Raw genomic sequence first — 13822 nt, 5'->3', positions numbered from 1 at the left:
GAATTTATTAACATTTCAACTGATTTATAAATAGAAATAAACAATTACCTCTTTTAAATCGATAAGAATAAAAAAAATTGCTTTTTTTTAATACTTTGTAATTTGTTATGATACAGCTGCCATCATAAAATCTCTGACGCAATTTAACCTATTTTTAGCACAATAGTTGTACAGATCTAAGTTGTAAACTTTAAAATGCTTCAATTTCAAGACGTAAATCAGGTTAACGGTATTACGTAGTTTCCTTCAAGCGAAGTGTTAAAACGAAGGTATTAAGAAAAACTTTTCTAGATTAAATAAGTTAACACGACCCAAACTGCTTATTGATTAAATCCCGATCCAATTTTTACCATAGCCGTGGAATCAATAACGTAAACCACAAGTTTTGCGAGAATTCCATCAAATGCCATAAGGCTATAAACCCACAAGGGGTTTATAGTAAACCATCGATAGCATAAGCGATTCAGCAAGTACTGCTTGTTACGGTTAACATTAAACAACTACGAACATGACATAGATGACAGACGAATTTTAACCACACGATATATTTTATGTGTTTACTCATTCATATCCATTGGGACCTTAGAAAATTAATTGAAACATTTTAATTTAATTCAAGGTGTAGCTTTAGATAAACAAAATTTATTCTATAAGATAACTACATAAAATGGATATTTATTGCCTTGGGGGAGAAATAACGGATCGAAACGCAAGTTATGTATATGTATGCTTTGTTTATATATGATCTATTTTTTTAACCAAACCTATTCTTATTGAAGATATCAAGATATCATGAAGATTGGATGTTTTAATAATAAATTTAGAAGCAAATTTTTCACTTTTCTTTAGTTTTCAGGGTTGTTGAAATGCTGAAGTCAATTAAAGTAAGTTCGTAAAGGGTTTAGAATTTTAATTAAGCTTGTATACAAATCCCATGAAAGCAAAAAATCGATAGCCTAGGAAAATCAAGCGTTAGAGTGTGCATCAAAAGTTTAATTAACCCACGAGATTGCGTAAAATTGTTGTTGTCTGTATCTTTTACAGCCAGTAAGATTGCAATCGTTCATAAAATCTAAACTAAATCGTTTACTTCCTACCTGAATAAACGACCCTACGTTTTAATATGTACATATATTAAAAATGTAACCTAATAAATTTTCACTGCAGTTATTACATGTTTATTAAAGTTTACAACGTTTATGAAACATTTCAAAATTTTCATTAAACAGTAAGCTAAATTAAAAAAAAATGATTAACTTTAATAATTAACATAGCTAAAATGTACCTCTATGTAATAGACTTTGATGAAGGTAGCATGGATTACATAGAGGATGCAATTTACCGGAAAATCATTAACAGATAGAACTTGATAGAAGGTTAATTCCGTTTCGATATAACCCCTTCTGAAATTACCTCTATTAAGTATTGATCTTGCTTAATATGTAAACTAATGGCCTCTTTTTGGTTCTAATATAATTACAGTTTTAACCAAATATGGTAAGTAAGTAGATTGTTAATCAGTATTATAGCTTGAAATAACTCCTATACTACTATATCACCAGAGTTTAGAAAGGATGAAGGATATATGTTTATAAAGTAGTGTTGAAACACGTGCACGTGAGTATACCAACTACAAATCTTCTGGGATTATATAAAATGTATGTAACAGAATCGGTGCACTATATTCTTGTATAATGCAACCGAATATCGTATTTCAAAATATCATCTTTCTACAGGTTCATCACATTGAATTTTATCGATGATGATGATAATATCTCGAAAATAGTCTCGACATTCTTTCATTTTTATTACAAGTTATTATTTTCTATCAATTTAACTGTCTAGTATTTGATTAAATTCCCAGAAATTTATGGCTACCGCTAATATAGCAGTTTTCAGGTGAAATTTATAATGCTTGGCAAGTTCCTATTTGTGAGGAACAAACATTATATTACTAATTGTAAGTTATCGCAACAATATTTAAACGAAAATGCAATAATATAGACCTACACCGAACATTTTGTGTGAAAACAATGTGTGATTCTTTATTATGAGTATCATGAAATATTTATTACTATCTGTAAAACCCGGACATTTTCGCGAAATTTCTGAAGGTTAATTAGTTTTGTTTTTATATCGATGTTGATTAGATAGAACTTATCATAAAGCTCGTAAAACAAATTTTTGTCCAATTAAATTATTTCTGAAATTAATTAAAAAAATTCAAACTTTTCCTTCCAGCAGTTAAACAATAGATTAGAAGTTACTTAAAGGTAAGTATCTCACACAGAGATCATGACTATGTGTTTATGTATGTCGTAATGTATGTTCGTAATTGTTGTTGATGTTTTACTCAGAAAAGTCAAACGATGCAACATTCACTGCATACATAGAAAAAATCAAAATGGAAACAAATATTACCAAAAAAAATATATAGAACCGTGCAAATTTAAATTAGAAGTGAATAGCTACATGATAGAACAACACTTATTTGGGCGTAACCATATCGTTTTATGGAGAACTTAAGAAGAACGTGAATAGCCAGGGCAACAAGTCAGCTAGAATAGGGAGCACTAAGAATAACCATCCGGAGAAACAACTGCATATCTACCAAAACCAAAGTAAGGATATACAAAGCCTACATCAGGATGTATACTGCGGAAAAGCGGACAGACACAGTGAAAACCAAAAAGATGGTGCATATCAACGAAATGGTGATTTTGAGAGAAATCACGGGAAAACCACTATGGGATCAGAGAACAAGAAAGGAAATTCTAGAGGGATGCGAGGTTGAAAATGTGATGGGGAAGAATCAGTTTGCGGATACATATAACCATATTAATTGGAAACTCACAAGGGAAGTTCAGCTAACTATGTGAAAACTCAGTGGTACATAACTCAGGTATTCATCAAATAAAACATCAAGATAGCAAAAAGTGTTAGATATCTAAAAAGATAATGAAAGAACTAAAAAATGAATTCTGTAACTGAATTAAGTAACTAAAGGAGCATTAAAATTTTCCTAGGAGTATAAATGCAGTTAAGGCGGAATAGTATTTCTCATCAAATTTCAAATCAAAAAACTACTGCTTGCATTATCTTTCATTGACTCCAAAGCCATAAAATCATTTTTCATTTATTCTCGAAATGGCAAATATGAATATGATTTTTGACACGAATTTGATTTAACTAAATATAGATGAATCGTATTCAACTAATAATTGAGCACTAATCTAATAATTCACACCAAGTTTAATCTCATTTTAAACTACAGCAAGTATGAATGGGGAAATCATGATGATTTCATTGAAATGGACATTTGAATGGTGGACGAGGGTTGAATTGGTATTCTGACACATTGTTAGTGTCTTTCAATGTGAAAACGTAGATATGGTAAATGATTTGCAAATAGAGAGAAAAAAAAGAAATGTAAAATAGGGTATTTTTAGTATTAATAAAGATGTACTTATCTTGTCATAAGTTATTAGATTTTTTTTATAAGCAGGAAATTATAGTGCAAGGTTTCTATACAAATTCTTGCATAAATTTCCATACTTTTCTACACCCACCTTTTGCGTCGCCGTTTACGTTTTATCGGTTAAATATGCGGAAGAAACGCAATAACTTTGTAAATTAAAATATTTAAATGAACCGCGATAAAAGTCGATTCAACTGTAAATCAACAATAGAAGTATTTTGAATACATTAATATCTTATAGGTCTTCTATTGTTCATTAAATAAGAAAACATTAACTTTTTTTTAATTTACTTTCGTACAATATAAATGTGTTCTCTAAGTGGTTAATGGACACCAACGTCCCGAAGCTATCTCAACTTTAGTGTCGACAATGGAGTCAGGCGTTCGTCGATAATCGTGATTCAATTCAATTGAGGGAGCTGAGGAAAAGGGCAGCCGATTGGTCGCTATCGAAGTATGGCAAGTAAGTCATATCACGTGCCATTATCAGGACTACGTCGTTCATCTTCCTTTCACCTAAATCAATAACAAAGGTAGCCATCTGAAACATTAACCTTTATCTTTCTCTTAATAGCCAAAAAAATTCAATAAAAGGAAACAAAATAAAATTGAAAACATTTCAATTTTACTTTTTCAAAGAAAATTATACTTCCAATTGTAACATCAATCGATGTAAAAATTAAAGCTCTGTAGTGCGAGAAAAATCATCCATGTGATTGCAAATGTGATTTGGAATTTACATGGATAGAAAACTATACGAATAAATTGGTAAAGAAATTAAATGACTTAAATTTGTATAAATACCGATGTAAATAAGGTATTTTGATTTGGTAGTGATACATCTAGTCGAAAAACTTGTAAGGTTAAAGTACTAATTTGAATTATAGTGTTGATTATTTTAGCTAATTTATATTGATTAATCTTCATTATAGCTTCAAATGTATTGAGTGTACAATATAAAACAGAAATAAAATATGTCTGTTCCTATGTTTAAAGTACTTTTTTTTTCAAGGTGTTTTTTTCCTACAAGCCATCATAAAATATAAAAAACAGTTGAGGGATGAAAATCTTTACTCAAGTGGCAACGCCCGAGGTCGGAGAATAGTCCAGGGAATACTTTCCCTTTTGTGACGTGACGGGGTCGTATTATTTGCAGTTGTATAGAGTAGGGTCGTAAAATACTGTTTTTCAAAGAACAAAAGTTTAAGGAGAGAAGCTTTATAGTCAAAACACATACGTCTCGCCGAGCTATCATTTCAGTTTTAGATTGCATAAACCGTGATTGTTCACTAACACCTTTCAATAATAAACGACAAGCAAAATCACAACCTTTGTTTGTGTATTGATTGCAATACCGGCGATAGGCGAGATAGGATTCGTGTTCACAATTTTGTTCGATACAACATCCCTTACGGCGTTATAGCCTTTATGTTCGATTAAATACACGTGTTGAAACGACAGAAATTTCTATAGAATCACAAACTACCATTAATCAATACCCCTAATTTACAAGTCATATAAATATAAATGAATTAATTCATTTGGTGTTTTAAAAGTACTGAAAAGAATTGATAGTAGAATTTCCTTTTGGATTCTTCTTCCTTTGTGTATCGTTTTCCTTAAAATCTTTCTCTCGGAAACCCGGAAACCAGGAGATTCGAATTTTATAAAAGAACTTCGAATCTCTGATACAGTGCCCGCTGTCAACAGCGACCTTGCGAATATCCTGGTCCCTCGTCTCCACGCTGGTATTTTCGTGTAACCTTATTTTTTTGTAAAGGCAGAAATTCAAATCAACCTTTGTATTTTTTTCCATCTCTCGAATCTCGTGTATAAATACCGAAAATTTCTTATTCCACTCAGTTACCAGATAGACTCTTATCCGATTGAGTTTTCTTCCCCTTCTATATAAAATGTTGAGATTGGTAAGGATTTATTACTTATTTTTTCATTAAAATTTAAATTTTAATCAGATTATTAAAATAAAATTAAATATTCTGTGCGAAATTTAACAAATGTTCTTCCCTACTTCATCAAACACATCAAATATTTACTCGAGAAAAAAATCTTGAAAATTTAAATTCCCCATTCTCTCACTTTTAATATCAGCATAATTCGCAACGTTATTAAAAAAAAAATGAATATCTAATATAGGTGTTATTGACGGCTTTTGTCGTTGTTGCTTTTGGAGAAAGTCCAAATATTCGCATTCTTTATCAAAGACAAGAAATTGATCCAAATCATAGTTACAATTGGGCGTAAGTAAAAATAGTTAATTTAGATCAATCATTGATTTCAAAATGATTATAAAAATTTTTGTTTTAAGTTACGAAACTGAACATGGAATTAAAGCTAACGAAGAAGGTTCTTTGTATACAGTAGCAAATTCTCAAACTGATGTAGAAATCTTAAAAGCAGAAGGAGCTTATAGTTACACATCTCCAGAAGGAAAAGAAGTTCAAATCACTTACGTTGCCGATGAAAATGGATTTCAACCAGAAGGTGATGTCATTCCAAAAGTTCCAGAGTATATCTTAAGAGCATTAGAATATCAACGTACTCATTAATATTGTTTTTATATATGTAATGTTTAACATAGTTTTAAGATTGTTATAAACTTTAAACCAATATAATTTTTCTTTGTTAAATAATTGTAGTTACATATCTTGGTTTGCTAGAAAGTTCCATGTAAACGAGGAAAATTCATGCTGCTAATACTAATGAACTCTATAAACCATTATCGTAGACATTGATCACTTTACAATGGAGCTTCATTTTAGGGCAACCAAATTGGTGTATAATAAATTACAATTAATAACTTATACACCCTTAGGAAAGTTATAGAATCATCTAGAGATATTTAGAAATTCGCTACGTAAATTGCTCTTCAAACTGTAATAACTATTGATCAAGAGATAACTCGTAACAGAAGGAAAATGCGTCGGTATATTATGGACTGCTATTCCACGAAGTTAAAGATACATTATACTCGGAAAATGAGTGTTGTTTTGCAGTGATTTCAGGGATATGTTTTCTTATAAATAACGTCACTTCTCTCGTTTATATTATTAAAACAATTTTAATTATGAAACAATATTTTTTACAAATTTTAACATTCCTACACAACAAAACAACACACAAATCGAACTACTGACCACTTCTGTCAACAATCCTCCACTACGTTCTGGACATGCTTCAATATTGTGGGGGTTATTGAGGTATTTAGGATACCTCTCAACATTGTCCCGGACAATTGTCTATAACATCCTTGTCACACATCAATAAAATATCGAACATCCGTCAATATCGTCTCCGATATTCGTCGATATCATTCCACACATCTCTCAATATTATCGCAGACATCACTCACCCGGTCATCCTACAATATGATCTACATCGCCCCTTTACATCATCCAAAAATTTGTTTAACATTGTATCTGACAACCTTCAACATCGTCCTGAACATCCCTCAAAGTCGTAAATGGCGCACCTCAACATTATTCTAGACACTCCTCAACATGGTCTCTAACAACTCTCGACATTACCTCAAAAATCCCTCTACATCGTCCCTCGTACCCCTTACAACATCATCACGTATATTTTTCTATATCATTGCGGTCCAAAGACACTCCTCAATATTGTATTATATATCCCTTAACATTGTCCTTATGTCAGTAATCATACAAAATCAATAATTTCGTTTAATGCATTTATTTTTCCACCTCTTTAATTATATGACCAACACAATTTTTCCAAAACAAAAATTTTGATAAAATCATAAGTTCTGCAGTAATATCAGCTCTCACTCCTATCTATTTGGGATTCATAATCTTTCCGGTATCCTTACATTCTTTAATAGCACGGCAAACTGTTAATTTTTCAACCGCTACAAATAAAGCAATGTTATTTAATTAGATATTATTTTTAAAACATTTGTCTTACCAGCATCTTCGACAATTTTATCGATATGGCTAATTTATTGGTTATTATTGTTTTATATCTATTGGTTATGGATAGGACGAGATATGGACGGACGTGGTGAAGCCGGGGACTGAGAACAAACTGAGAGAAAATGAATGCAATGATGCAGATTAGGTTAGGCAGAATCATAAATGGTGACACGGAGGATGACATAGAGGTGCTCTTGAAATTCGTATATGTTGTAATGGAGCTAACAGGAGATTGCAGCCAAACTGGGGAAATACGAAGTAGAACCAGCAGTACGTCAGTAACTCAGTAACTACCAAGCAGCATAGACATATTCAAGAGGATGATTCTGAGAAGGATTTTAGGCCCAATATATGGAAATAATGTATAGAGAATAAGATATAATCAGAAACTACACAGCTACTATAAGGAGCCAATGCTTTCACATGATCCTCAGGATCTATTAATTTCATCTATATAAATCTATATTATATCATTTTTTCTCTTTGGTGGCAATATGATAGCAGATTAGAAATGCCTATGTGTTATCTTTATGGATTGCCTGAATAATATACATACATCAGAATAAATTATTGCAGTTAATATCTAAAAAAATCAGAACCACACGTTTTACTGAATCAATTGCACCTTTATAAAGCTAAAATGCATGCTATGCTTTATGAGTGAATTATAAAATAAATTTGTGAATAGTTAAGTTCAGACAACTTTCATTATTCATTTGATTAAATATCGATTTATAGTATTCCCATTTAGCTAACGTTCTATTATTGCATATTCCTTGTCACGCAACACTAGACCTTTGCGGTGTTTAATTCACGCAATTGAACAATGAGCACTTTTGATTAAAATAAAAATATATATCGTGAACAACGAAAATAAATTGGAAATATTTATAATGTCTTGTAGCCTATTTCTTTAAAGGTTAAAACAGAAGTTAGTTTTAAAAATTAATTTGGATCCATTGGTTGAATAATGGGAGTTGTACTAAATGTTAGGATAAATTTGATTAATGGCATTTTGATACATCAAATCAGTCTATATTATGATCTTCCGATACTCGTGATTCTACGAGATTTATCCCAAAAATCAGCATTACGTATAATTTCAATAGCATACGTGTAATTTTGAGAATATAGAAGGAAATCTAAAAATCATGACAATAAATTCCAAAACAAATCTGTACCATATTGACTACTCCACCATACTGACTCTATATTAATTGTTGATACCAGTATACATTGTGGGAATGTAATCTGAGGATACAGGTTTCATTTTAGATGGTACAACATTCATAACTTGTTCTAATTCCAGGGTACATGTAGCCTCGCGAAATCGATTTTTAGCCATTCAGGAAGTAATATTCTGTAATTGCTTTGATTTTGCTGTATCTGCTCGACTGGAAAAACGATTTACGTGTTATAATTGGATATAATACCATCTTATGCACCATATCTAGAAACCAATTACAACTCTTTATTTAATCAATATGCAGCAATTTCAATTGATATAAATTAAATAAATCTTGAAATTAAATCGTTGGTTATTTTCATTATTTAAATCTTTTTGCTCGTGGATTAATTAGTAAATGGATGTAACAGTTCAATAAACATATCGAAAATCCAAACTTGGCAGCGGATTGAAATATTGAGTTTACCCCAAATTGTCTTACTTAAATACACAGATTTAGTGATAGACTGACTGACTGATTAATGCAGAGGTCCCACTATCCAAATAGTCAGAATTACAGCCACGCTACAATTGAAAGCACATTCGGTAAATAGTCGCACACTTTCCGCTTCAGCTACCATTCTGAACTATTTGAATTATTCAAAGCGTGAAGTATTTGCGTGCGCCTAATCCAGCATAAAATCTGGTTCGAAACTTTTCGTAGTTCACGTACCACGTGTTTTAATGAAGGGTAATTAGCCCGCTATTTACATATATGAAGTGTTATTAAAAAGTTGAAGTTTATTTTAATTGGTTATTCTATAAATTGGCAATATTTAAAACGGTAGCGTTTCGAAAAAGAGGTGTTTTATTACCGTTTTGACGTTAACAATTTATGATGGATATCCTGTGACAGCAAATTGAGGCTTCTATATCTCCTATGTAATAAATAGGGTGATAATATTTTGGATTGATTTACAACTAGCAAATTAATATAGATAGCTTTATATAATAACTTCCTTTTAAAAAGTTTCTTTTTAGATTAAATATGTGTTCCATCCTTTAAAGTTATATAAACTAAATAAGTTACCTAACTAGGATTATACAAAAAACTTTTAGTTGGTGTATAAGGCACGTGGCATGATTTATTATTACATTTATAAACGTTACTCAATCATATAATATGATCTGACGCATCATAATGTTAAAAAGCTATTTTTCCCGATACTTTGTAAGAATGAGAGGCTATAAAAGCAATCTTCCCGGTGGGACCGAAAGGGAAATGTATTTCATGTTACTTGGCAGTAAACGAGCTTTGTGTTTCATTATTCTGTGACCTAAATCGGTGCCTTATGCAGTTGTCATGACAGAATAAGAACTGTCACGAGTCATAACGTGGTAGTAAATTAATCTAACTATTATTTATTTAGCGTTTCATATTATTATTATTACAAAAAAGAACTTATTTTCCACCACATTACTATTTTTATAAATAAATTGCACGTCGTTTACCAAAATCGATATAATTACGGTTAAAACTATTAATTTATTAAATCGTTTTGACCTATCTTAACCGTTTTCACACGCAAAAATAACCGAAGAAGTCTAAACCAATAAATTTTGATGTTATGACCATGTTTATAGGTAAGAAAACACGACTGAAATATAGATAAAGATAGACATGTTAAAACAACAGTTTACTTGTCAACGCTATTCTAACATTAACATTATCTAGTCCTTCTCCGTAATGTTTCTTTTACGATACCAATTCCGATCGATTATCCATTATCCGTTCTCATCACTAATATAAAAGCGTCAAGGAGACATCGACCCTAGGTATTACCAATAAAAGTGCAATTTCTACTTGTACACCCCACGGTTACTACGCAATTTATGCAGTACACAACCGTAATGGAAAATGGGGGGATTTGCTCCGAGTGACTCACATCCACTCACGCCCATTTACAATTCAAAATCTCCAGGGTTGTGAGAAATGTATACAGAATGGGATAATAGAGAATGATTAATAAACTAATCGATATACAAGCGCCGGTCACTATAAAGCGTAATTAGAACTTTGTCCAAAAAGGACTACGTCGAATATAAGCGATGAAATGCGGAGTTTGTCAAGTTGGGGATTTCTACGAAGGTTCTAAAAGCCAACTTAATTATATTTACCATTTGTTGACGTTACTGAAAGGGCGACAAAAGTGAAGAGGGCCTGAAGTTTAATAGCAAACCACTGAAACGTTGGCGAAAATATATCTGAAACAGTGAATTATTTAAAAAATAAAGTCAAAGTTTAAATTGAATCATAACAAAATAAACAATTACTTTTTTTGGTTCACCTAAATACTTCTGAGGTGACGTTTACATACTTTATTTCATAAAGAATTAAGAATAACACCATCATTGTTTAAATTTTAAAGTAGGATATGGCACAAAGCAGAAAAGGGGGGAAGTTTATGAGAAGGTAAACAAAATTTAAATTTGGAAACCGTTGTCTGCTTTGGTGGAACGAGATTCAAACGAAAATTGGATTTCGTTTACTTGAGAGATTTATAAAGAAACTTGTAAAATGTATCAACTCGCAGAACGCAGTTTTCTTTCCATCTAAGCGAATTTCAATTGTTTTCTTTGGGTTTCCACAAATCGTCTTCAACTTTCATACCATATTCGTATGTCAACTTTAATATATAACATATTTTTATTTTGTTTTAATAAAATTTATATTGACATTAAGTTTCATGACATTCAAGAATGTAACTTTACACTTAAACCATCTCGAATACTGGGATGTATTACGATGTTCTCAAATGCTTGAAGCTCAAGTTTCTTTCAAACTTAGTAGGAGCGTTGTAGAATAATAAACACGCGACAATGTAAGAATGAAAATTATATTGGACAAGGAAAAGAATTCATCTGTTAACAATTTAAAATACCTCGATCGAAAACATGATCCACAAAGAATGTGAAGTGGAATTCTTGTTGTTGGTTGTTGGCGTCGATTTTTATGCATCAGAGAGCAAAACTGTAAAAGAGCAATATTGTTAAGAATAAAGTTTACTACAACTTTTATACTTTTCTTCAAAAGTGTTCCGAATCCCATGATGATTTTCACCAATTTGATTTTTTTTCGATATCTGAGGGGAAAAGTGTAAATACTATTGAGCAATATTGTACAGAATAAAGTTTGTTACAACTTTTATATTAAAATTTTGTTCTACACTTTCCGAATCTCATGCTTAGATTATCTAAGTTAATTTTTTCTTATTGTGGGCTACGATGTCATTGTAAGAGATGTACAAGCTTAAAGGGATAGAATGAAGATCAGGTATGTGATTTCGATAGAAGAAACTATGGCAAATCGAATGACATATAGATCTTGATAATCGAGTACATCGTTTACGAGTTATGACCACCTAAAAAGGGTAATTTTTCTGTTATTTTCGTGTACCTTCGCACCAAAAATAAATTAAATTAATTACAATTTCTTAATAACATCACCGTGTAACTACAATAGAGAGTGGAACAAAGAACGTAAAGAGAACAAACTTCGCTCAGCATCAGCTACTTAATGATAACAAATCACGTGCGTAAGTTAAATGACTTGGACCTTTTAACATTACAACCATAAATTTTATTGGTGGCAAAAAAAATTTAATCTAAATTAATCTAAAATTAAACAAAATTAAAATTAATGATATGAATTAAAGTTATAGTTGAGAATATTCTCCGTGTGTTGTTGATGTATACCATGACTCCTAATTATATAAATTACATAGAATACGTATTGGCAGGTATTGATCAAAAGTACATTGTACTCCTACATAGTATAATTTGACAGCGTATTATTCTGAGTTGTAATTAGATTATTTGAGTATTAAATTTCACAATGCACTCGGAAAATCCCCAAATGCGAATTAAATATATTTAGTTAAATTATTTCAAAACAAATTTAATCCATGATATAAATTAATTTATTTTTAATCTAATTAACCTGATCGTTACCATTTTCAGAATGGTTCTAAAACAAGCTGTAGAATTATTATTAGTTAAGACTCGTTAGAAATAACGTGGTATTACTCTCTGAAATAATTTATAATAGTTACAATACGCAAACTGCCGCTTGTATAGATAGATAATGAACGAGGTTAAATTCATTAACAGTACAAACCGGTAAGGGAACGCTTAAATAAGTTTGTTCAACTTGTTTAGTGCTGTTTATATTGCACACGTACATCGCAAATATTGTTGGTATAGCTGTTTGCCATTTCTCGCCGTATTGCTTCTAATAACTATCGTCGGTAAATAAGCTCGAGATATAATTAATATCCGAAACAATTCGTGGTGATGGATACACTAACATGTTAATAATTCTAGAAATAATATTTACTAATTACGTTATTTAATAACGACGATAGTAAACTTAATTACTAGAAAATTATGCGATTTACTTCAGTCATAATGGTATAAATATACTTTATTCATGAAGATGTTCCCAAAATCCGAGTAATTTAATAGAGACGATGCGTGTCATTTCTTCATCCGCCCCGTAGATATAATCTACGATATACATATGTATATGAATGTCATGGTACAGATAAAACTTTCATAACATTAAAAGTTGCTTATCAAAAGATAACACGCACCATGGTTTTAAAACTGTATTTAATTCCATTGGCAAGATGGGCAATTGATAAGTGGACGAATGCATGCAATCGTAAAAGGGCTTATTTATATTTAAAGTGTAAATTCGCTCGATATTGTTGTCTTGGTTGACAAATAGAGGGTTTAGAAACATATATGTAAACATAAAAGCAAAAAAGTAATGATATGGAGTTAAGGATGTTTATGTAGTGAATGTAAGTGTGTATAGCTTGTTATTATTAATCATGTATAAAAATATAAAATATAAAAATCGTTTAAAACTTAGCAAAAACTTATACTACCAGCAGATATTCATGATCATCATATTACAATTTATGTAAGTATACTTTGTCGTTTTCAGTCTGTATTTGAAGTCTTATTAGAGTTATAATTTAAAATACACAATATGCAGATATTATCTGCAACTTGTCTTCGATCTGGAGCTACACTCTCTAATCCCAAGTTTTGATTTTTAACATGCAATTTGTAATTTTTGGTCCCGCATGTGATTTGCACTTATGGTTGATGGAATATGGTATCTGTAATCTATGTTCTAGAAGATCATAGTTTGTAGTGCTG

General features: G+C 31.0%; 2 protein-coding genes across 4 annotated transcripts in view; one reads left to right on the top strand and one right to left on the bottom strand.

Annotated features, from left to right (window-relative positions):
- LOC111426935 (phosphodiesterase dunce) overlaps positions 1-13822 on the bottom strand; it is a 256405-nt gene that overhangs the window by 217794 nt on the left and 24789 nt on the right. The window lies entirely within an intron of this gene.
- Positions 5331-6300, top strand: LOC111426940 (pupal cuticle protein-like). 2 transcript variants are annotated; one of them, XM_071194352.1, is made up of 4 exons: positions 5331-5403; positions 5633-5736; positions 5805-6061; positions 6136-6300. In XM_071194352.1, the coding sequence occupies exons 1-3, from the start codon at positions 5392-5394 to the stop codon at positions 6043-6045; spliced, it is 357 nt and encodes a 118-aa protein (XP_071050453.1). In that variant the 5' UTR covers positions 5331-5391; the 3' UTR covers positions 6046-6061; positions 6136-6300. The 2 variants fall into 2 exon arrangements, with proteins under 2 accessions (XP_071050453.1, XP_022917615.2); XM_023061847.2 differs by lacking the exon at positions 6136-6300 and having other exon boundaries at positions 5805-6129.

The sequence above is a fragment of the Onthophagus taurus genome, chromosome 2 (assembly GCF_036711975.1).
Source record: "Onthophagus taurus isolate NC chromosome 2, IU_Otau_3.0, whole genome shotgun sequence".
Taxonomy (NCBI): Eukaryota; Metazoa; Arthropoda; class Insecta; order Coleoptera; family Scarabaeidae; genus Onthophagus; species Onthophagus taurus.
The sequence above is the reverse complement of the archived record's forward strand: the minus strand, read 5'-3'. Positions and strand labels throughout refer to the sequence as shown.

Excerpts from the sequence above, each read along its gene's own strand:
- LOC111426940 (XM_071194352.1), top strand. Across the intron at positions 5,737-5,804 it reads AATCATAGTTACAATTGGGC|TTACGAAACTGAACATGGAA; the intron begins GTAAGTAAAAAT and ends TTTTGTTTTAAG.